The 23905-nt window shown below is 42.2% G+C and overlaps 2 protein-coding genes across 2 annotated transcripts in view; both read left to right on the forward strand.

The window, feature by feature from the left end:
- Positions 1-1829: 1829 nt before the first annotated feature.
- rpf2 (ribosome production factor 2 homolog) lies at positions 1830-10285 on the forward strand. The gene is made up of 10 exons (XM_076756439.1): positions 1830-1932; positions 2832-2964; positions 4298-4335; positions 4948-4987; positions 5090-5171; positions 5406-5482; positions 7189-7288; positions 7371-7473; positions 7661-7805; positions 9458-10285. The coding sequence occupies exons 1-10, from the start codon at positions 1910-1912 to the stop codon at positions 9641-9643; spliced, it is 927 nt and encodes a 308-aa protein (XP_076612554.1). The 5' UTR covers positions 1830-1909; the 3' UTR covers positions 9644-10285.
- An 822-nt stretch (positions 10286-11107) lies between these two features.
- slc16a10 (solute carrier family 16 member 10) overlaps positions 11108-23905 on the forward strand; it is a 34539-nt gene continuing 21741 nt past the window's right edge. Inside the window, exon 1 of the mRNA XM_076756438.1 lies at positions 11108-11875. Coding sequence (XP_076612553.1) covers positions 11545-11875 — 331 coding nt within the window. The 5' untranslated portion in view covers positions 11108-11544. The remainder of the gene's footprint in view (positions 11876-23905) is intronic.

Below are 23905 nucleotides of genomic sequence, written 5' to 3' on the forward strand. Positions count from 1 at the left end.
GTTAATACCAACCAGCTGCACCAGTGATGATACAGCTATGTATTATCTGCAGTAGCCCTGAGGGTCAAAACACAACAACATTTCACAAAATACAATAAAATCTCAGAAAACACAACAGCTACTCTTCAACAAGTGATATAAGAAGGGTCATCAGTGCTGGATAAGATGGCATGCTAACACTTGCTAACACATGCCCAGAGCATCATCAGTTGCCTGACAGCAAAACAACCAAACACAGCTGGGTGGAGTTTGGCGCAGCCCTCAGGCTGATCCGGCCGAGCACCAACCTACCTGAACATGTCTGCTGAGTAAACCTTGAAATGAATGATTTGAAATGTTTTGACCCCCAGGGCCACGGTACCTTTTAAAGGAGGGGACCAATGATTCAGACATGTATTTTGCATTTTACATTTGTCATTAGTTGAAATCTGATTAATCAGTGTAAGAAAAGCCAGATTAAATCTACAATGATTCAGTGTTGGAAAACAATGAAACATGAGAACTTCCAGTGGAGGTGAATTCTTTTTAGAGGCACTTAGGTATACCTAACCACCATGTATTGTTTTATTCATTACTCATGCTGCCATCCATATCCACATACATTTACTATGTAATAAAACATGTTTGATTAAAAGTTAGTCCTGCAATTAAAACATGTCCGTACTTTGTCTGTTGTACAGTCCCTGACTTTGGCCTCTCTGTTTAAGCAGCTGAAAAAAGCAAATGTTTGGTTTTCAATTGAACAAATGTCTGTTGGCTTGGGGAAAAGCCTGGAGCAATAAACATTTGGGACATCCGTCTTTCTGCTCTTAAGAATGACTAGGTCTGAGAAGTATATATTTGCTCAGTTTTGGGAATGTGACTCCAGGGTGTGATTTAGTGAAGTAATAGACAAAAATAGAAATCCAGTCTTTCACAGTTATACTCGGTGGTGGAAGAAGTTTTCAGATCTTGTTCTATTCTTAAGTAGAAATGCCTCAGGGTAAAATTACTCCACTACTTACTTAAGTGGAAGTGGAGAAGTATTAGCAGTAAAATGTACACATCAAAGGTAAAAGTGCTCATGAGGCAGCAGAATGACACATGTCTGTGGATTATTAATATTATGTATGTATATATTGACTGGGTATGCAGCAGTGTATGTTGTCACTGGTCAATTTTTAGCAAATTTAACTACTTTTTATACTGGTCGGTAGTTTAATCAGCAATCAATCTATAATATATCACATTTTATAACCTGAGCATACAGTGCTTGTAAAGTTGTACTCTTCCCCTCCTTTCCACCACATTTCCAGCAGACCACAGAATCGTTCAAACTAAGGGAGGTTTAAGTCTGCATCTGTAAATCCTTCACATTACCTGACCAATACTGACCAAGGTCCAGGACCAGATTTCTCCTGTAGCTATGACTATGATGCATGCACATGTCACCCAAAAATCTTTTGTTATGCAGGACACAGTTGATGACATCTCCTGATCTTATGTCAAGATAAAACATACTGCTATTTTCAGTAATCAAATGCTTTGAAGTATGTTCACTCAGTGACATGTTTCTATTTGATACAATGCAATCATAGTGAACATTCATACACAAATTTGATTATCCCAGGGATAAGTGGTGAATCCGAGGTGAATTTAAATAAACTTTACATTCAATACAGTTAATACCTATAATAGCGCCACCTCCCCCGTTTCTCCTTATCTTGGCCTGTAGCTCCCCTAGTGGACAGTCTGCACTGTGAAGCTGTGACACTAGATGGCGGTAATTCACATGAAGCAGGATATCAACCACCACACCACCAAAGAAGAAGACAAAGAAGACTGTTGTTCTTCCGGCACTTGGTTTCACGTGGAGAATCGGCCACGCTAGTGCTGCTGTTGCTGGCAGGAACCCGAATAAAGACACAAAATGACGCAGTTAGACGGTGTCGTGTAAGTTGGACAATTCATTTTTGGGAACTCACTGTTTAAAGTATCTGTATTTATTTCTTACAGAATTATCTTGTTCAGTGGTCGTGAAACTAACTCGGTTAAGACTGATAACGTTAGCCTAGCATGCCGTTTGACAGCGAACATCATCTTCATGGACAGATATTCTTCTTTATAGACCTTTTTTCCGTGAAATGTAATTTATCGGGATGTGTTTGGACGACACGTTGTCCAAATCCGATGCAAATGTAGCTGATGTGCAGTACATGTACCGTTGTAATCAGCACAAGCTCAAGTTAACCGTTATTTATTCAGAGTTTGGTGGGTTGCTCTTACTTTCCCCAAATAATAGTCAGACTGAAATACCAAGGAAAATGGAGTACAGCACTTTTATGATAATAATGGGTAAGGGATAAACATCACTCTGATTTAGTAATCATCTAAACCAGAAAAGTATGATATTTTCAGAATTGCTCTATAAAAGACAATTAATGATCAAAATAAGGATAAATATTCAGCAAAGTGGTTCATTTATGTATCAGCCATTATTGTACTTTAACTCTAGCACAACAAACACATAATATATTTTATTTAAGAGTTTAATTTAGCCAACGATAGAAATCAATCAGGGTTGTCAGATTAAAGCAGGATTCAGATGTTTTTGCTTTCATCACAGCGCAGTATGAACCAGCTGTAAAACTGGTGAGACTTTCAGTTTGTACAGTACAATGATCAACAGTAACCAACGGCATTAAAGAAGAGACAATTAAAGGACTCATTTCTTTTTCAGACTCGTCATATGTTGTGACTCTGACAGCCTCTTTGGCTCTGTTTTTATTTTCTGTCACAGTGAAGCACACTGGCAGTTTGTCATATCTCTCTGTGTTTGTGTGTATCCTCAGAAAACCCAAGACGAAGCGCTCCAAGCGCTTCCTGGAGAGCAGAGCACCGAAGCTGATTGAGAATGTGAAGACTGCCATGATTATGAAAGGGGGGAACACCAGTCAACTCGTCACCCAGGCCCTCAAGGACATCGTAAGTAACCTGATGATGCAGTCAGCATCAAGGCCCACAAATGCACGGGCTGTTATAAGGGTGTAATAATCCTCTTCATCTAAGATAATATCTGTGTTTGTTTCTGTTACACTTCCGTTCTGTTATACTTGTTTTACCAATGCACAAAACTAAAGAGACACAAACAGTCTAATAATCCAGACATCTAACAGATCTCAAGTCACACAGCACATCGGTGTGACAGACAAGAAATGAACAAATCATGATGTATCAGAAATACTTCTGGAAGCCTGTGAGTCTGTGTGAGTTAACAATTGCTCAATTTAAAGCAGCACCAGGCACCGTCTGTCTCTTCCTGACCTCTGGCCAACTGAATTTCATTGGTGTGAATATGTAATGTCACGGTTAGGAGGCATTGAACATTTACAGTACCACTGTGACCTTCTGACCCACTGTGTCATTCAAACTGGTAATATGTGTGTAATTTGACCAAAGCTTTTGACCTCAAATTTCAATACCTTCTGTAACAACTTGGATCAAACAGTATTTTTGTACAGCACATCTGATTAGTTACACATCACAAGTTGTAGAGTATCAACACTGAAGGCTGACGGGCAAAGAGACTGGAGATGCTCTGATGAGTGAGTGGAGCTGTGTATTGAAGGGAGGCAGCAGATTTAGCTGAAGTTGCAATAAACATCACAACTTGATATATTTTTATGATGACGAGCATGCCCACTTTCCCAGTTACGCCACTGAAGACGCCAGGCGTCATACTGCAGTCTAAGGGATTTCAGTCAGTGGCAGTGAAAGTGAGAAGTTGGGATGCTTCGTGAACCATAAACTGAAACAGAATGTGGTCATTTGCTCATCCTTTTCAACATATACTGAACATAGTTGAAAGACAGTATATTTAACGTTTTATTTCATCAGCTTCATTGATTTTTGTAAATATCTGCTTATTCTGAATTTGATGCAGCAATGCATTTCTAACACGTCACATGATTCCTGTCCACAATGTCTGCAGTGAAAGGGATTAATATGATGTTATTGAAACTTATTAGTGTATCAGTAGAACTATGTTAAAGTAACCACAGTTGTGAAACAATGGATTTTTGACTGTAGTGGGCTTCTGTATGCGGGCAGGGTCTGTGGGTCTGGGACGGGACAGTCTGACAGCAGTTGATGGGAGAGGAGGGTGGAACTTCCTGGGTTTTTCCACACACATTATCAGAGGGATGCAGAGCATTTCAACCACATTTGTTGTTGAGCTTAAATGAAAACTGGTCTCACTCAGCAGAATTGTGAATTCAATCAAGGGTTCTTTTTTTTTTTTTTTTTTTTTTTTCTGCAGTATGCCCTGAAGAAGCCCAGTGCTGTGCTGTACAAGAAGTAAGTGGTTTATATCTCAGAAATGCACTTATTGGATTCATGTAACTTTGTTTCATTTCTTTGGGCAAAGCATTATGGATTTTCCTCTTCAGGAAAGTCAAATGATCACAATTGGAAATAGAGTCAGAGCATTTCAAAGCATTTCTGTTTTTTGTCATTTATAATTTAATCTCATTGGCTCCAGCAACAACCCAGACTTTGAGCTGTTGTGTGGTTTTCCTCAAGAACACTTAGTTGATAGTAAATGCAGATAATATGTGAAAGAAACAATATTTTGGGGGCAAAAATGGCAATTTCCTTTTCTTCCTTTTCTCTCTGAACTCAGCAGGATTTCTGGTGAGATCTGAGATCATATTTAAGATATAACAGTATCTAATGCAAAGGATTTAGATTTGTTGTAACCCATTGCATAGGATACAGATAAATCCTACAGAATGTTACAGAATCTTCGCTCAGCAAATTTAATATCAATTCAAAGTTGAATTGAACTGAAACACATTAAATTATCTTTGGTGTGAAGTGTCAGAGTCAACACAGCTGATTATCTACTGGTGTTATGAAACATGTTGAGCTTCAGTCTCCTCAGTGTGTAAAATCTTTCTTGCTTTTCAGGAAGAACATAACAAGGCCGTTTGAAGACTCAACGTCACTGGTTAGTGTGCAAGACGCACAGTACACCCCAAATGTTTCATTACAGTCAGATGTCTGGAGATGTTTCGCAGTTTGATTGCTCATCTTTTCAACTCTTTCTCAGGAATTTTTCTCCAAGAAGTCAGACTGCTCTCTGTTTCTGTTCGGCTCCCACAACAAGAAACGACCCCACAACCTCATATTTGGTAAATTCTCTTTTCTCAGCCGCTCACATTACCTTTCTTCAACATGTCACTAAATGAAGAATCATCGCCTGCTGATTAGAAGTGTCATCAACTCGCATGGTGCCTAGTGTGAGGCTACTGTGACCATAATCTCATTAACCGCTGACCTCCAATAAGATGTGTATGCTGAAAGTTAATCATGTTAGTTTGGAGGGACTGATGTGAGTGTCATTGTGTCCTTTGGTTTGTTTGCAGGTCGTCTCTTTGACTTTCACGTGCTTGATATGATTGAACTTGGAATTGAGAAGTACGTCTCTCTGAGTGATATTAAGGTAAGGTAACATCCATGTTGTCCGTTCAGGGAAAATGGATTTACGGTCTTGTAGACATAACGTTAGAAGACACCTGCTAACCAATCAGAAACAAGTGTTTCTCCACCCATGGAGTCTGAGGGCAGATTATTCTTGTAAAGGAGTAGTGCAACATTTTTGGAAATGTGTCTATTTGCTTGATATTAACATTACAGTATTACAGTAGTCAGGCAGTAAAGGAACGAAGCTGCAACCATTTTTTACCTGGCATCATAGGAGAAGCAGGAGTTCTTCCTCAAGTGAAAACCTAGATTGAGCTTCAGTGTCATTTCTGAGCTTAGTAGGTGCATTTCTTCACCTTGGACACATTGCTTATATTGTCTTTATGTGAAGCTAAGCTAACCAAGTGCGGTCATGGACTATGGCAGTGATATTGATCTTTTGGTCTCACTCAAAGCAAATAAGGATATTTCTCAAAAGGTTGAACTACTCTTTCAATCTGATGTCATATCAAATGTTTTGCTCCAGGCACGGGTGTTAATTAGTGTTTAGGTGTGGCGGTAGGAACACAGAGACAGCAGTGGTCAGCCTCTTACGTTTAGTGAAGCTCTGCTGAGATACTGACGAAGGTTTGACCTTTCTCTGTTCAGTGAGTAAAGGCTTTTTTAAAAATCAGAATTTGATCATTATTTCATCCATTAGAAACACATAAGTGAGCACGACTTTGTAAACGAGGTGCGGGGTGGTAAACCAAGAGACCCAGATTCAGTAACTACGCTAACGGCCATGCTACGAGCTCACAGGATCAGGGAACAAACCTCAAGTTCAGACACACTAAACCAAAATAGCAGACTGATCTGTAGTATTACCGTGACAGCCAAACCAGCTTGAGCAGGTAATCCTTTGTATAACTTTGTGTAGAATAGTTTCACACTGAGTGTCTGCGGGGTGTGGGCTGAACATGCTGCTCTAGTCCAAGCAGAAGTATAAAAGTGATGTTATTTGTCCTCAAGAAAGGACAAGACAGATACTGGAGGAAATAAGTATGCAACACATCAAGTATATTTTCAATTAGCTTTTCACATGAAATTGAGACCAGGCATTCATATTCACACAGGTGGAGAAATTCTGTCTTTCCAAACAATAGAAAAAAATGGATGTGCAGTAAAGTGGAATGACAGAAGTGTTGAACACAGTAAAGAAAAGCACCAAACCAGCTGATTCCACTGACTGGTTCTCTGCCTGTGCTAAATACAATCAGCTGGGTTAATACATATTGGCAGGTTAGCACTTCCACTCTTTGAGAAAGTGTTCCCCACCTCTAAATGCAAGTAAACAAATCATTTATTACCAAGCTGTCATGCAGGCGAAGAGCTTTCCCAAGACCTTTACAAGCAGAGCAGTCGCACTGCTTACCGACTGATTTCTCAACTCCTGAATGCTCCTATAAGACATCACTCCATCTTCAACTGACCACACACTGGAGCTCTGGCAAGATTTGCAACCAGGCAGTCAGCAAGTTAGTCAGAAGAGTAGCCCAAGAGACCACCATGCTGAACATTTATTTCCTCCAGCAGTGCACTGTCCTCTGCCTTTTCTTTCCATTCTTGTTATTCTATACCACTCTTGAGATACATTTATTTCTCCCTTGTCTTCCAGTGACTGAGGGGACACTGGTAATAGCCCACAGTCTGCTAAAATGGAGTTTTTCTGTTTTTCTGTTGCAGACCAGTAAATGTCCTGAGGGGACCAAACCAATGCTTGTGTTTGCAGGGGAGGCTTTTGACACGGACAGTGAGCTCAAACGTCTGAAGAGTCTGTTTATAGGTATGAGCGTGTTTCTAGCTTTCCGTTTGGGAGAAACTGTGTCTTTTTGTCCCTTTGCTCATTTCTTTGACCCACCTTTCAGACTTCTTCAGGGGTCCCACGGTGTCTGCGGTGCGTCTGGCAGGTTTGGAACATGTTCTGCATTTCACGGCCCTGGATGGAAAGATCTACCTGCGCAGCTACAGGTATGGAAATTAGAGTTGGTGAAAAGAAGTCATGTTTGAATCTAAATTGGTCAGAGTAATTCATGTTTGTGGTCTTTTTTTTTTACATCCTTTGGAATAGAAGTTTAAGTCACTGTTACAGCCACTTTCACATTATCTCTGCTATCATCCCACACAACACAGATATTGACGTTATGTGTCGCTGCAGGTCTCTGTTGAAGAAGTCTGGGTGCAGGACGCCGCGGATAGAGCTCGAGGAGATCGGGCCATCATTTGACTTCGTCCTAAGAAGAACACATATGGCTTCAGACGACCTGTACAAGTTATCTCACAGACAGCCAAAGGCTCTGAAGGTAAAGATCACCTGGATTCATGACTCCAAGCTTTCCTTTGATGGAAAATTACATTCAACTTTTGCATTATTATTAGATTTTTTTTCTTTTGTTTTATTTTTCATTTTTTGCTTTGTTCATTCATCTGTGCACATGACCAAGCTTTTATTATTAAATAATTCTAAACATCTATTATAGCCACATTAATGACTCCAGCCAGGCTAGCTGTTTCTTTCCCTCTGCTTCCAATCTTCATGCTAACCTAAGCTAAGATTTCTGACTCCAGTTCAGTATTCTATGCAAAGACATGAAATTAATTTCAAGCAAATAGACACATTTCCTAAAATGTTGCACTACATCCTGACCACCAGTGGGCTGAAAAATGTAAAGTTTGTCCTGAGGGTGGCGCCAGAGGACACAACACATTGCAGCCAAAATGACAAGGGTTTAACGTCTGCACAGTGACCATTTTAGAACATCTTACACTCTATGCTGTCAGACTTGGCACAACTTTTACCAGTCTGAACTGTACTTGCTGTGCTTCAAAGGTGGTGCTATCGTTAGCGTTGAACCCCTTTCAACCAGTAATTACAAGCTGATGCTGTGCAGCCCGACAGTGTTCAAACCCACTGAACTGTTTTCAACCTGTAGAGCAGCTAATTTCTATTCAAGGTCAGAGGTCTGGAATGATTTGCAATAACAAAGTGGCATTTATTCAATTAATTAACGTCACATCTCTTGTGAATGGGCCAGCATGAAACTGAAGCAGACAAGGGTCAGACAGTTAGTCCATATTTTTTTCTGACTCACACATTTTCTATATATATATATATATATATACAGAAAATCTGTACTAGAGAGAAGGAGAGACATTCTGCATCTGCGATTGAGGAGCTGACAGTGAATTCTCTGGTGTGACATTAATGTGTGAACTCAGCAGCAACGACACACAACGACAGTTGATGTTACCATGACAACAGTATCAATGACAGGGAATGTTAAATATTCAACATCACTGACAGTTTATTGAGCATTCAGGAAGTAATTTCAAGATAGAAAACATTACACTTTTTGGGAAACTCTTTTTTAAAATGATACAGATGAAATCTACAATATTTCCATGTGATGTAAATATTTATCATATACTATAGCTTCAGTCAAATACTGGATCAAGCTAATAGAGAGATAATACACCATCGGTGTGGATTAAGCTGATTTTACCAACTGTAAAACTACTTAAAGTTCCTCTCCTGGCATTGATTATAAACCCTTAAAACTCATCTGTTTATCAGAATCATATGTTTAACAGTTTCATTCCATCAAAAAAAAAAACCTTCACACCTTAAGATGGTCTAGATGTAATTCTCCACCTTTACCTTCAGTTAGTATATTGGATTTATGAATAGGAAAACTGTCCCTGCCTCTGTCTACACCCACCCCTCCAGCACTCACCTACAGCTGGGGTGTAGCTCCTCATCAAACACACAAACCCTTTCTGTTTTGCTAGCTGCTTTATGCTACACACTGGCAAGTGTTAGTATAGGAGTAATCCAGCTGTACATGCTATACTATATAACATTATACTTAGCTCCACCTTCCAAAGAAGTTGTCTGAATAGAACTTCATTTCTCAAACCGACACGTCTTTAATGCTTCTCTTACTCACTGTTGCAGGCCAAGAAGAAGAAGAACATTTCCCACGATGCCTTTGGTACCAAGCTCGGCCGCGTACACATGCAGAAGCAGGATCTGTCCAAGCTGCGCACACGGAAGATGAAGGGCCTGAGGAAGAGGAAGGGAGAGGTAGTCGCTGAAGACCAGGATGGACAGGCACCCAAAGTGGCCAAAGAAGAGCGCTGAGGGGGCCTTCAGCACCTGTGCTGACAGATCGATGTCATTCACCTTTTTTTTTTTAGAAGACTGTCACGGCTGGCTTTCACAGCCATGGATGGGAACGTGAGCGGCCATCAGGCAGAGAGGATGCAGACATATTGTTCCTGCCCCCGTTTTGTTTTCCCCTTCTCCATGTGACTTTCAGATGGCTCTTTGTCTCAGTGCTCTGGTGAAACCACACAAGCATCAGAAAAAGATGAAGTCCAACAAATGTTATATGTTATCTACAGTTGTACAGGAAGTCTGCCTGAGTCTGTGAGTTGAAGTGCTTAAAAGTTTCATTTCACTAAAGGAAATAAAACTTAAAATCTCTCAAAATAACGCTGGCCTGTTTAAAGCTTTCGTTTTGAGATCATTTTGTCAGTTCCTGTCTTTACTGTGGTGTAGTCCCTCATGACTTTTGATTTTGCCTATGATCACATCATCAAGTCAGACTTCATTTGCCTACACACTCTGTTGGCCACAGAGCCACTTCCACACATTTTCAGTTAAGCCAGTCTGTCCCCTCAACCTCATTTTTTATTAAACTGTAATTAAAATAGCACAAATGTTCACTTTTTTTCCATTAGTAAAAATCCGTATTTCTAGGATTAAAAGCTGCACATGGAGAAGAGCTGATTGCAATTAAGTGTTATTCTTGAATGATGTTTAAATGTATTTATGTGGACTGAATCTTTTAAAAGCATTTTTGGGATTTGAGATCAGTAGAAAGAGGCCGTGCACATAATTTAGAGGCTTACTAAATTAAGCTGGATGTAACACCATGCTTTAGGGGACAACTTGAAGTCCAACATGGTTTCCTTAAATGATAGAAGACAATATATATATAAATAAATATATATGATGAAGTTAAAATAGAACTTTGTGATCACAGTGAGCAACGGTCTGCAGACCTTCACGAGAAGAACACCTCTCCAGCGCATGGGGGTGGATCATCCAGGCTTGTGTTGCAGCCATGAGGAACATCTCAGCTTTAGTTTGGAGATGTGTGTGTGTGTGTGTGTGTGTGTGAGAGAGATGTGTAACACTGTAACGCCACAAGAGTTTGCTGTTTAACTGCTGAATACACAAGCACGGCAACGAATACCCTGCTAGTCTGTAGCTCACCATAAGAAACCAGCAACATCACCTACAGCATCATTTAGATTCAGTGACGTAAAAATAACATATTTGTCATCAACATCACTTTACAAAACGGTTTCCTCTCTCATCATGGCTTGTCAATCTGTGCGGGAGCCTATAAAAGTGATTATGCTCTGTTGTAATATCTGATCTCCAACCACAGCTCAGTCACGCATCGCCCGCTTTTTCTGAAACTCAGTCAGTGCGCGTGTCCGTGTGTCTGTGTGTCCATCTGCTGGCCCTGCAGTGTGGCTATTTTGAGCTGCTGCAGAGGGAAGTGACACCTTCCAGACCAGCAGTGAGGACGCTGCAGAAGCGCGGAAACACAAGACTGCGTATATCAGTAAGTCTCTAAGTAGACTGACGTGGAAAACGTATAGGCAGCAACGCCTCGTCTGTATTTCAATACCTGGTCGTCATGGGTGAATGACAGCGTCCAATCAGCTGCAGGATTCCTCGGAGCCCCGCCCCTCTGCGCTGTCTATTTATAATATTGCAACAACAGCTATTTGACAGTTACTGTAGGAACAGATGCTGCATCACCAGCACTGACACAACTCAAGTTTCTCCTCAATGGATGTGACTTTACCCTGAGCCGTCAGACATAACCTCCATCTGAATCAGACCTGCTCTGATCTGCTCTGACCCTGTCACTGAAGGCAGCATACCTGCAGATTTGACATTTTAAAGCAGCGCCAAACTGCTGTGGCTTCTTTGCTCTTCAAGACAGACGTGACATCAAAACAATGACAGAAGGGACCAGTATGCTTGAAGGTGACACAGCGGATAAGCGTGAGGTGCCCGCCGGCGAGCACGCAGAGGAGAAACGACCGGAGGAGGAGGAGAAGAAGGAGAACGGAGACAGCAAAGTGAGCGTCCCGGGGCAAACGCCGGCTCCGGGAGCGGAGGAGGACGAGTTTGTGCACCCCGAGGGCGGCTGGGGATGGGTGGTGATGCTGTCTGCCATGTGGTGCAACGGCTCGGTGTTCGGGATCCAGAACGCCTTCGGTATACTCTTCCTCTCCCTCCTGCGGGAGTTCGGCTCCGAGCACGATGATGACCTCCGCTTCAGGACAGGTGAGTGAGGTGGAGGGGGGGCGGCAGAGATCTCAACTGGGGGGCACAGCCGGAGGTTGTGCGTTTGAGTTGAACAGCCTTAAAATTAAGCATGTAACGGAATGAGTTGAACGCTAATTATGCAGCTACCCTGTGCTGGTAACGTTACACAAATATGGTTTTGGATGAAAGGTGATTGAAAGTTAAGAACAAGCAGCTCGCAGTGCTCCGTCCCTCCGGCGGTGTCCCCCGGTGAGGCTGGCGCACACGCGGCGTTAAACGGTTGGTGGCGGGGAGTCGAACCGCTGACCGTCGCACCGGCAGACCTCTCCGCGCTCACCTGCTGCCCAGTCCTGAGTAAAACCAATGTTTCTGTCTTCTTTAAAGTCAGGCAGTTTTTAAAACTGGCGTTTTCGCCAACTGCACGCACTGTCACGTTAGCTAACGTCAGCTAGCAGGTAACAATATGTCGTTTCCTGAGTGACAGAAGCGCAACTCAAACAGAAGCAGCTGAGGTTAAATGGCGCGGCTGCGGGGTTATAAATGCTTTATTGCCTGTTGGCGGCCAGGTGATGGCATGGTAGTGTATGTGGTGGCAGTATTTCTCTGTGGTTGTGCTGGTTTCTGCCAGAAACCGAGCGAAAGTGAACCCTTTGCGGCTGCGCCGTGCTTTCAGAGGGAGACACGACACATGGTGAGGCGCTCAAATCATGAATGAACGAGCGTCTGCCACAGAAGCTGCTCATCCACCTCAAGACTCATATTATGTAATGCCTTCTGTGGTGCAATCCAGTAAACACCAAGTGGTATTACACTGCTACACTTTACTGAGAAGCTTGTTTGCCTTATGAGGTTTCTGCAGAGAGCAGATTGGGGGGTCAGAGTAAGGTAAAAGGTCACATCCCTCTCTTCTTTGTGTGAGTGTGTGTGTGTGTGTGTGTGTGTGTGTGTGGCTGAGAGAGGGATGGCCATGAATAATGACCTGATGTTCTGCTGTGATTGTAACCACCTGTTGTTGGTGCTGCTGTTTGGCAGATGAGTATGTAAGAGTAGAAGCTGTGTGGAAACCCCTTTTTTTAGTTTGCTAGAACCCAAAGTTCAAGGATACTGAGCGTGGAGACTAAAAAGCTGCCTTAACATGATAAGATGGGTCAGTGTGGGAGGACTCTTTGCACTGCGATCATGTGAACGTCTGCGTTTGGTACATGTGGTTTGACTGTCCTGCTCGGCTCCGTTTAAAGTTAAAAATCCCTGACATGAAGCAGATGTCCAGTCTGGAACGGTCATCCCCATTCATCCACTGAGCTATGGCGGCCTGTAACTGACCAAGTAATAAAGAGCTAATGCTTCCGAGTGCAAATATTTACAGCAATAATGGCGTTCTGTCATTTCCCTTTATTTGAGAGTGAAATGTTGTGTGATCTGGAGGAACTTCGTGTTCCTGTAGGTGAGACCTGCACAAATCATTAGATCATAAGCACCTGAACCTCACACAGACACATCATAGTTAGACCCTGTTGGCATCAGGCGTGAACTCCTTCACCCCTCACTCTGTTATCACTCCTTTCATGGTGCCACACCCTGGACAGCGCTGTCCAGCGCAACAGTGCTAATAAGATTGAGCTATGAATGAACGTGACCCAAAGATTTAATTTCGAATCAGTTGAGAAGAATACAGACATTAAGACAACTGAAAAGTAAGTAGATGTAGTTATTATAACAATAATAAATGGTTCATATTCAACAGGTGTAATCTATGTCACACATGCTCACATCAGCGATGAAACCTTAATATATTCCTATAATAAAACTGCAAAATCCAATGTCAATAGGTAAATCATAGGCCCTTGAAGGTACAAATGTTAAGTAATAAAAAGCTTATTCCAGGGGAAGTTTCTGACAAAAACCAGCGTTTAGCTCAGCGTTTAGCCACAACTGGCTGTGTGAAGCTATCACACAGAATTAAAGATTAAGATAAGCAAAGTTTGGCTTTGGCTGGCTGCTGTTTCGCTATGTCGGATGTCATTTGTTGAACGTAACCGTGGGGGGTGGTAAAATGTTAAAGTTTGATGTTAAAAGACTATTAGAGGTTCAGACTACACAACTTTTTTTGCCTTGATCGATCACGCGTTCTGAGATAAGACGCTATCATGGAGGTGGATAAAGCAACTGTCAATCCTATGAGTCTGGACAGACGTGGCTGTAAATGCAACTTGACTGGTTGGTGGAGCCATGGAGGCATTCTTCCGCAATGTGGCAAATCTAGTTTTGTGATGAACTTTGTTCACACTTTACAGCAGCTACCAAAAGATCCTGCATGGATCAACACAAATCACTGCTGGTATTTCAACAAATGCAGGCATTATATTTTTACTGCTCAATATAACTCCAGTGTACACGCACGCACACACACACACACGCACACACACACACACCACCACTGCTCTCCCCCAGTGACCAGAGTTCACTGGCACTCTGTCTTGATGAGTGATGTCTTCTCCCAAGTGAGGCCGAACAACTGGATGATGGGAATGTGGGGAGGAGGGGGCGACAGCCGGACTCAAGGCGCACTTATGCAACTTCCACCAATGGCTTTGCCTCTTTTTGTGTCTTCACAAGTGATATTGAGGAACAGGGCACAGCTTTGCGTGCTAAACCCAGCTGCAGTCTGATAACAGAACTCTTGAACTTATCCCGTAATAGGATTGTTTTAATCCTGTGAACCTAGAGTGATCTTAGTGATCATAAGTGGAAGTAAAAGAAATGAGACAACAAGTGAGTTAAGAGAAAAAAATCCAAGAATTTGCAATAAAATGCAACTAAATATAGTAAATCAGTTGTTTGCAGGGTCACCATGAAATGGATGGTTCAAAGTCAGTGTGTTATGTAATCATTCAGGTCTACAGAACCTTTGAACCCGGCTCCTTTGGGAATTTAGTTGAGCCCTAGAACAAGTCCTGGTTGTGGGTTTCATTTCTCTATGAGGCCTTCAGGGCTCTTCATCTGAAACATCGCACATGTTGAACCAAGCCATTCGGGTTTGTGTTTCAGTAGGTTGTGTTCTGGACCTGTTTTGAAATGACGTATTCATGTGCGTCAGTGGATGGGCACGTAGCAAGGGCAACTTTCATGTAGGAGATGGGAGTTCATGTCCTGTCACCGACCTGCAATCAATGTTCACCTTTGTCATTAACTGTTACTGCAATCTTTCCCTTCATCTTCAATCCTGTCACAGTCTGTCTACTTACTAGCTTAGAAATGAGTCTGCTGCATCCACACTATCTACAGAGTGTTTGCCTCTGCTTTGTGCTCTTGTTCTGTAATCCGGTGTGAGAGCTGCATCATCGCCAGCTGTCATCCAGCTGTCACCCTGCATCCGAACCTCTCACAGCCCCGCTGTCAGCCCTTCAGTTGGTCAGAAATGGTGTTCATCAAGGCAGAATGCTGTGGATGAATGAGTCAATGAGCTTGTAATTTTGCAGTTTACCCAACCGTTCCACTTGCTGTGTCATGGAGTATGTTTCACGTCCTGCAGACCGTCTGTGATAGGTCTGTCAGGCTTTGTTTTCATTGGACATGACTGCAGCGAAAGTGTTCTCTGCCATAGCGTGACATCGCCACCTTGGTATGGACCTCAGCAACTGTTGGGACAGCAGCGTTTTCTTAGTTGTCTGTGTGCCTTAAGTCCAGACCAGTGATGGTTGTATGATATAGGTGATACAAGGGTAATACATACTTCCACAATGCCCAATAATATACTACAGGAATATAACATAATGTATTAGATTAAGAATCTGCAGCTGAAAAGGAGACGCCTGACACTGAAGATGTGAAGTTTTGATTTAAAGGCTCGGGTTTAAATATACTCTGTGTCTTGCTCTTCTGATAACAATAACAGTGCATTTCCGACTATACCCTGTTTTTCCTGCACATCCACCTCCTGACGTGAGCACTCGTTCGCTTGCGTGTTTATCCCGAACCTGTTTGCCTTTTCTCAGAGAGAACATGAAGAGCTGCTTCAGCCAAGGTGACCGCACTCTACAGCAGGTCTTCCTGTCACGAGAGGAGGCCCGACAGGCAGCATCGGCTTATTGAGTGCTTTTGAAGTCGGACAATGGTGTAGAGGCAGGAGGCGGTGGGAGGGGCCAGCCGCCTAAACAGGCAGGACGAGAGGCCAGACAGACTCGATAAACATCGTGAATCATTCTAATGGGACCCCTTTCCTTCCAACGTTGGTATTTTTGTCTCAGTGAGATCAGGAGAAAAACAGACAGAAGTGAATGAGGCTGTAATGAACTCACGTGGATGTTTGCTGTAATCAGCAGTGTAAAGACGACACAGTGATTTGATTACCTTTGTGAGCTCTCTTAGTCACGATTAGGGATAACTTAAAGCCAGACAAATAATTTGATCCCAGTGTTTATCATTTCTCATAATTCTATTCACATGGTTGAGATGGATTTACTTTATAATACCACGCTCATATCCTAAGTTCAGTTCTGCAAATATAAATTGTATTATTAGAATTTGATTAGGTCATTCCTAAATAGAGTTGTTTCAGCTTCCAAAATGTGAAGATTTGCTACTTTTCTCTGTTTTGTCTTATTGTTGAGTGATAATCTTTAGGTTTTGGACTGTTGGTCAGACAAAAAAAAAGCTATTTTAAGACCTCACTTTGTTCTTTGTCATCTTGTAATGGGTATTTTCTCCAGCTTTTGGTGTTTATAGGCTAAACTACTGAAAAAAAAACAGAAAGACCCCTAACATTTCACATTGTTTTTAAAGAGGAACAACCCACCATATCCTGGCTGAGGCCATGACCTCACCTATCTGTAGACTCAGTTTATCTTAAGACAGCAGTTTCCCTTCCATCCACGTTAGCACTGCAGCCCTGGGCCGCTCCGTCTGCTGTCTGCACGTATGGCCCTAAACTGTAAATATAGGCGGTACTGCTGAGCACCAACTGAAGATCAATAGATATGACTTTTACTTTAGGGTGCATAGTACATGTGTAAGGCTTGACTTTGATATAAGGGGGGTGTTTTTGGCACGAAGTGGACTTTATCTCACACATGTATGGGACTCGTCCTGCTGTCCTTAAGATATGGAGCCACTATGGCCATAATCAGTGACGTATTAAAAGCCAAGTGCCTTAAATGTTCATTTGTTAACAGAAATGATACCTGCAGAGTATATAGTTAGCCTACCATGGTGCAGCAGTGTATCAGCACTGTGATTCAGTGTGATTGTGGTAATGTCCCACCATATAATGATAGCTCATGTTCTCATGTTATAGTGAGTCAGTTTGATTTGGGAGTAATTCCATCTGGTTTAATTCTACTTTATTTATCCCTCGAGGACGAAATCTGAATGGATGGAATATAAAGGTACAGTCTCGGAGACCCAGAGTAAACATAGCACATAACATGGAGAGATGACCAAATCACTAGTTGTTCATTTACTCTTTAATGTTTGCACATGAGTGGGAAAGTTTTCATGTTTGTGTTCTTCATGGAGACTGCATGCTCACTGCGTTGTGAGACCCAGCTCAGGACGTACCAGTGCACATGTTCCAACACGCTGATTCCTGTCATGTCAAACTCCCCTGCTGTTGAAGCCATATGCCTCCATATGAAAGACTTTTTCTGTTGTAAACTGGTATTTGGCACATGTGGGTGATGAAATGCAGCATCTTATGCTAAACCACCAAATGTTAAATTATGAAAAGCATCATTTGGGTTTGGTGAGTTGGTCTGTTTTACCTGCTTTGCCAGGTGTGAGCACTTATTTTAGCAGAGTTGCAGAAAGTCTGCAGGATCCGTGAACAGCTCCTCAAAAAGGTATGAAAGTTAAAGCACCTTATTTCTAAAGTTGTTAATGTCCTTTAAACTTATTCATCCCATCCTTTTCGAATCAGGAAACTAAAACATGTCACAGAATATCACTCAGATGCTCTCTCAGAGTGCGTCTGTGACAGCATGTTAGTTTGTGGTGTTCGGTTTTCCTTCAGAAATGAAAATCTCCCTCGAGTCCTGTTTCAATCAAACTCATATTGCCCATGTGTGTCCTTTCACTCTGGGGACCATGACTTGACTGCTGAAAGACTGGAAACTGGAAACAGTTCAGCTTGCTTGTCAGGGAGTATGAATATGAATATGACCCTGCATTACTTTGTGACCTGACGCGTATCTAGCTGTGACATTTGATCAAGAGAAGCTGTGTGGTCAAATGATCCTGACCGCCTCTGAGTCTCAGGCAGAAGTCAGCTTTCTCTATTTCACACAGACTGTTACACTTGTTAATTTCATAGATGTACTTAATTAATGGCTGTATGATCAATCTTAATTTCCTGCTTTCATAAGGCTGTAAATTACTTCTTTGCAGCCCCACAGAGCTCCCTGTGATTTCTTATTAGCTAACACTAAGCCGGCTGAGGCTGTAGATGGATTCTTTATGATTAAGGAGATTGAATATAAAAAACGTTAGTTGTAAGGCACAGTTTGTCTCAGCAGGCTCTCTCCAGTGTTAGCTGCTCAGACCCACTCTGTGTATGATCACATTGCCTACGTCAAAGGCAGACCCTGTCGTATTTGTACAGCATCTAGGCCTGTTCTATCACAGTATCAACACTCAAGCTTCTTACTATAACATCTTTATTCTTTGCTGAGTAAGAAAGTTCATTGCACTTCTATGGTCTTGTAGCATGAAGACATCTGACAGCTCCAAGTGGGACATTGATGAATTTCCCATGTTCTGTATCAGAGAAGTCTACCACGACAGGCTGATAGACGTTATCAGCTGTCACATGGCAGCTGTTGCATTCTCTGGTGCCAAAAATAATATGCACAAACCGGGAAATTAGTCTGCGTAGTCCACCAATCATGATGCGTAATGCTGGGGCGGGGAGGTCCAGCCCATGAGCTGGCCTGAGCTGTCAGGTCAGTGGCCTTCACATCTGCATTACGGGCTCTGGTTCCCTCCCTGTGGGAATGCCAGATGGGGTTTGCCCTGGGCCCTGTGCCATAAAAGCCACCTGCCTGTTGTCTGATGTTAGAGCAGCGTGGACCTGTGGACCAAACACAGACTTTAGAATCCTTGATCGTGCTGTTTTGATGAATCTGAAGTAACCTGAACTCGCTCTGTTGACTGACGGTCGTGTCAATAGCAAGAAGTCACCTGACCGTGTTTTGGCTGAATATTATTTTCGTTCAATGTGAAAGGAAAATGGGGGGGGGGGCGAAAGATGAAGCTGGTGTTTTGTCCCTGGATGTGAAACAGACACACTGACTGTGCAGTAAAGTTGAAAATATTGTCTTAGTATCACTGTCTGTGAGGGGCTGTCACGCTGAGTGTGATGTGTTTCATGATCACTCACACACACACACACACACACACACACACACACACACACAGCAACAGACTTCGCTGCAGCTGGACAGCTGACGCGCCAATAATTAGTTGCAGTTTGACCTGCCCCTGCCAACAATCAATGAACAGTTGTTTAGGTGCAGCAGCTATAAATCCACCACCAAGAAATATGACCCTGACCCAGGTGTGTTTGTGCAGATTGGATGTTAACTCTTCTACATATTAACAAGAGGGAATACATTTATCTCCCTGTGGTGCTGCTGGTGCTGTCACGAGGGATAAATCACATTTTTGATTATGAAACAACCACCTACGGTCTTTGACTTGTAGCTGTAAGGCAGCCCATCCTCACAGGCAGAACCCACTGAAGCTTGATCAGATCAGAGAGGAAGGACTCCCTGTGTGAGGCCTTCCTCTCTCCTTTTGCTGTCTTTGGATTTCTTCTGCCTTTTCCTGATTCTGCTCAGTGCAAAGTGCCATTGTCAGTTTAGCTAATCTAAAAAAAAATAGCCCCTACCATCCTGCTACCACTACAATACTTTGCTAGGTATTTGTCATGTTGCAGCACAAAACATGTGGCGGACTATGTCCACGGGTTGCCTGGCCTAATAAACAGTGCATGTAAGTGCATGTCCTGTATGTGATGTGTGTCCATCAGCTGATTGCAGTTAAAGTCATCAATGGTTGAGTCCAACATCAAAGCAGCCACTACGGGATGATGGGAAATGCAGTGTAACAATAGCACAACAGACTTAGACTTAGACTGCTTCTTTATTGATCCCAATTTGGGAAATTATTTTGTTGCAGCAGCACCAACATACAGGCAAACATAGAGTGTATACACAATTATTTAGAAAAAAGTAACAAGTAACAAGTGACAAAAAATGTGAGCAGGAATAAAAATAAAAATATGACTAGTAAAACTAAATATATAAAACTAAATATATTGTTATATAATATGTATCATATTGCATAATACATATTATACAATATTATAATACTATAATAAAAATACAATATAACTAAATATATAGACAGTATTTACAAGCAAATAGCAGCAAAATATAGCAAAATATTTGTGCAGTTTTGGATGATAAATAAATGTAAACCTTAGACTGTATGTGCAATATTGCAGTAGTGCAGATAATATTTAAAATATTTGAGGTTTGTGAATTAACTGTTTAAGTTGCTGTTGTACAGTGTGATGCCTCGTGGCAGGAATGATTTCCTGAAGCTGTAGCAGTGTATTGGAGAAGGAGCTCCGCTGTCTGTCCACAGAGTGGTGAAGAGGATGTTCAGGGTTATCCATGTCTGTCCAGTGTCCTCCTCTCCACCACCTCCTCAAAAGTGTTTAGTTTGCAACCAAAAACAGAGCCGGCCTTCCTGATCAGTTTGCTCAGTCTGTTGGTGTCAGGGGTGAGTCATGAAGTCAGTGAACTGACTCAGTAACGACACAACAAGATCAACGTTCGCTAACAGCGGCTAACTTGAGATGAAACTAGACTGTAGCATCAAAGCCTCAGAGTGCGCTGGGTTGAGTTCATTCTTCATGAATTCCACTTTTTATTTGTAGAGGGAGGATTGTGTTATATCTGATTGCAAAATTCCCACTGTTTAGTTTGTGTTCTTTTCAAGGTTTCGAGTAGATATTCATATATGGCTCTGATTACATTCATTGTATTAAAATGTTCCATGCCTCTGTCTGTGTACCCCACAGACTTTAAAAGGCTTGAGTTCTAACAAATGGCCTGCATTAACAATTTAAACAACAAAAAAAAAAAAACCCACTACATCGATCGAATCACTCCAAAAACCTTGACAAGTTTCAAACATGCACACGTTAATATTTAACAGGCCATTTGATCTCAGGCGTGTGTAAGCTTGAGCCTGAGTTTAGGTGAAGGTTGTCAAGAGATAAAGCCAAGAACAGGTAAACATGCTGGAAGCAGAGCAGCACTTCAATGACAGGACGAGGACCAATTGTTTGGCCTCCTGCACATGACACGCATCATCAGACCACACAAGCTCTGGTGTGATGGGGCTGGAAAACACATGAGCGGGGGCATGTGAAGGCCTGCTCTTCGGCACCCTGTAGTCTGTGTGACAACCAGGTTAATTCAATCAATGCTGGATTGTAGGTGTTAATATACAATGTGGTGTATTTCATTAAACTTTTATTCCAGTTCTGACATTTGTGCAATAGCGCATGTGTGAGAAAGAAAACAGACATTAAAGATACACTGTGGTTTTGTTGAAGCACTTTAATGAAGATTGAAGCATTCAGCAGCTCAACAGGGGAGAGAGGATGATGCGTTCACTCTCTTCTGCGGCCCTGAACGCAGCAAACAGTATGCCGTGCTGTTCTGGAGGTGATCATGTTTATAAAGAGCAGCTCAGAGCTCATCGTGCACATCATACATCACATGCTGCACAATATACCGCCACACTGATAAGATAAGACGATTCTGAGGGACATGATCACTCTTGTCTTTTTGTGTGCACTGTGCAGAGGAACAGAGGACAGCTCTGTATGAGGATAGCATAATAAACATTAGAAATGGTACATGTACAGTTTTTAAAGTTGCTTTATATTAATAAACAACCACCTGAATTATCACCCAGCTCTGACGTTCCCCTCAGCTCTAGAACATTTGAGGTGTTTTTGTCTTGGTTTTACGGTCCACAGCTTCACATTGTACAGAAAAATGTAACTAAAAATGAGCAAATGTTGGACTTACATTCAGTAACTGGACACAAATACGACTCCAACTGAATGTTAATGTTGCTCCATCTATTTGATTTGTAGATAAGTCCCTGTTTGCTTTGGCAAATATGTCCGTGGTGTACATGGACATTTACGCATCCCTCCTCTCAACTACTGTTCTCCTGCATGTGATGGACCCATGACACGCAGAATGGGTTGAATCTGTGTTGTTACCTTTGTTTTCAGGAGGATTGCTTGTCACCAGACTCATCCGCATGGTACTGCTTGGTGGTCACCCATAGGGGGAACTGCTGAAATGTTGCCAGGGGCCTGTCAGGGGTCTGTAGTGATAGTTTTTGCTGTCATTGTATGGATAAGCAGTTGACTCTTGTGATCCTTGTGTGCGTCTAGAGATGCTTTAAGCAGTGGTCATCCAGTGAAGAATCCAGTGAAGTCGAGATCTCCCATTCTTCCTGTTAGTGTGGTGGAAGAAAAACTGCTATATTGAATGTAAGTGTAGTCAATGACAGTCAGTGTGTAGTCGCTGCTGCAGTCTGTCCAGCATGAAACCGTTCTTATGGCCACTTGGCGGCTTCATCAAAGAGTGTCGCAACTCTCTTTTTCAACAGTACAGAGTGAAAACAGCCAAAGGTCTTTGCCCAACTGTTTTTTTAATCCTGCAGACAAAAACAAAATGTTAGTATTTTATTTTGCAAGGTGGCTTTCAACTATTTCAAAAGAAAAAAAATGAATTTGTTATTTTTATGTGATCTAGCTAGTCTCCTTTTGACTGACTTTCACCTTTCAAACTGAATGCAGATACAATCAGGCAACCAATTCTGGTGATATTGAGCAAGGATCAAATGAGAGGCACATCGAAACTGTGGCCTGGAGCCATGTCTATACTGTGCACTAAAAAAAAGGGTGGACGAAAAGCTCCCCCAATCACAACCAGCCCTGACGCACCACCCCTTCCCTTTCCTCTGATATGGAACACAACTCCCATTTACCATTTTTCGCTTGGACTTCTTGAATCCACTCCGGAGAGAAGCCATTCCAAACATGCATATGATGTGTTTTTTCCTACTATGCAGAGACATAAATTACTGCTCCCTGACTTTTTCGCAAGGTCATCAGGCATAAGGTTTCACTTCCTGTGGTGTGAGGCCAGAAAATACATGAAGGACCTGAGTTGGAACTTTGGATGCAAGCATACAAAAAAGTCGTTTCTCACTGCTTCTCCCCCTCCAGAGCCTCCACCGGAGCAGCCCGCTATAAATGGCTTCCAGCTGCTGGAAGGAAGAGATGGAGTAATGGCTGTGATTCTATATGGTCCACTCAGGCCCAGATGTGTATGTGCAACACCATGAGGCCCTGATTAAGGTTATGAGTGGGGTCTTTGTGATTGATCAGCAACAGCTGAAAAGTCATACTTACACAAGATTGGTTGTACAGTATAAGACAACATGAAGTCTACAGTTTGCCAAAGGGTTGAAGTTTGAACTCTGAATAGTAACAAGAATTTCCTCAGGTGCTTCCATGCTGAGAAAAAGTCAGGCTTCACCTGCAGGAATCTGTTTTTTTCAGACTGCAACTGCTTTTCCTTCATCTACTTACTGTATTTCAGGGCAAATTACTGTCAGCTAAGATGCCTAAACCTTATCAGACTTGACAGACGGGGATGGGACTGAAACTGTGGACCTGCGCCAGTAACGATTATACCACCCTGCACTGCACAAATGTCAGATTGCACTAGTGATGATGCCTCATTATCAGTCTTAAAGGGGAACTCCACCAGTTTTACACAATAACATTAGTTAATAGTCAAGAGGAGTGCTGCTCAGCGGTTTCATGTTTTTTTTTTTTGTTTTTTTTTTGTCTTTTTACTCAAACAAATGAAAACCTCTTCCAGTGCAGTAGGATAATTCTATTCCATTCCAATAAAACCTTTGTGACCCTTAAAACAAGGCAGACTATTC

The sequence above is a fragment of the Chaetodon auriga genome, chromosome 18, assembly GCF_051107435.1.
Source record: "Chaetodon auriga isolate fChaAug3 chromosome 18, fChaAug3.hap1, whole genome shotgun sequence".
NCBI classification, from domain to species: domain Eukaryota; kingdom Metazoa; phylum Chordata; class Actinopteri; order Chaetodontiformes; family Chaetodontidae; genus Chaetodon; species Chaetodon auriga.

Excerpts from the sequence above, each read along its gene's own strand:
- rpf2 (XM_076756439.1), top strand. The coding sequence starts at position 1,910 with ATGACGCAGTTAGACGGTGTCGT. Across the intron at positions 2,965-4,297 it reads CCCAGGCCCTCAAGGACATC|TATGCCCTGAAGAAGCCCAG; the intron begins GTAAGTAACCTG and ends TTTTTTCTGCAG. Across the intron at positions 7,474-7,660 it reads ATCTACCTGCGCAGCTACAG|GTCTCTGTTGAAGAAGTCTG; the intron begins GTATGGAAATTA and ends GTGTCGCTGCAG.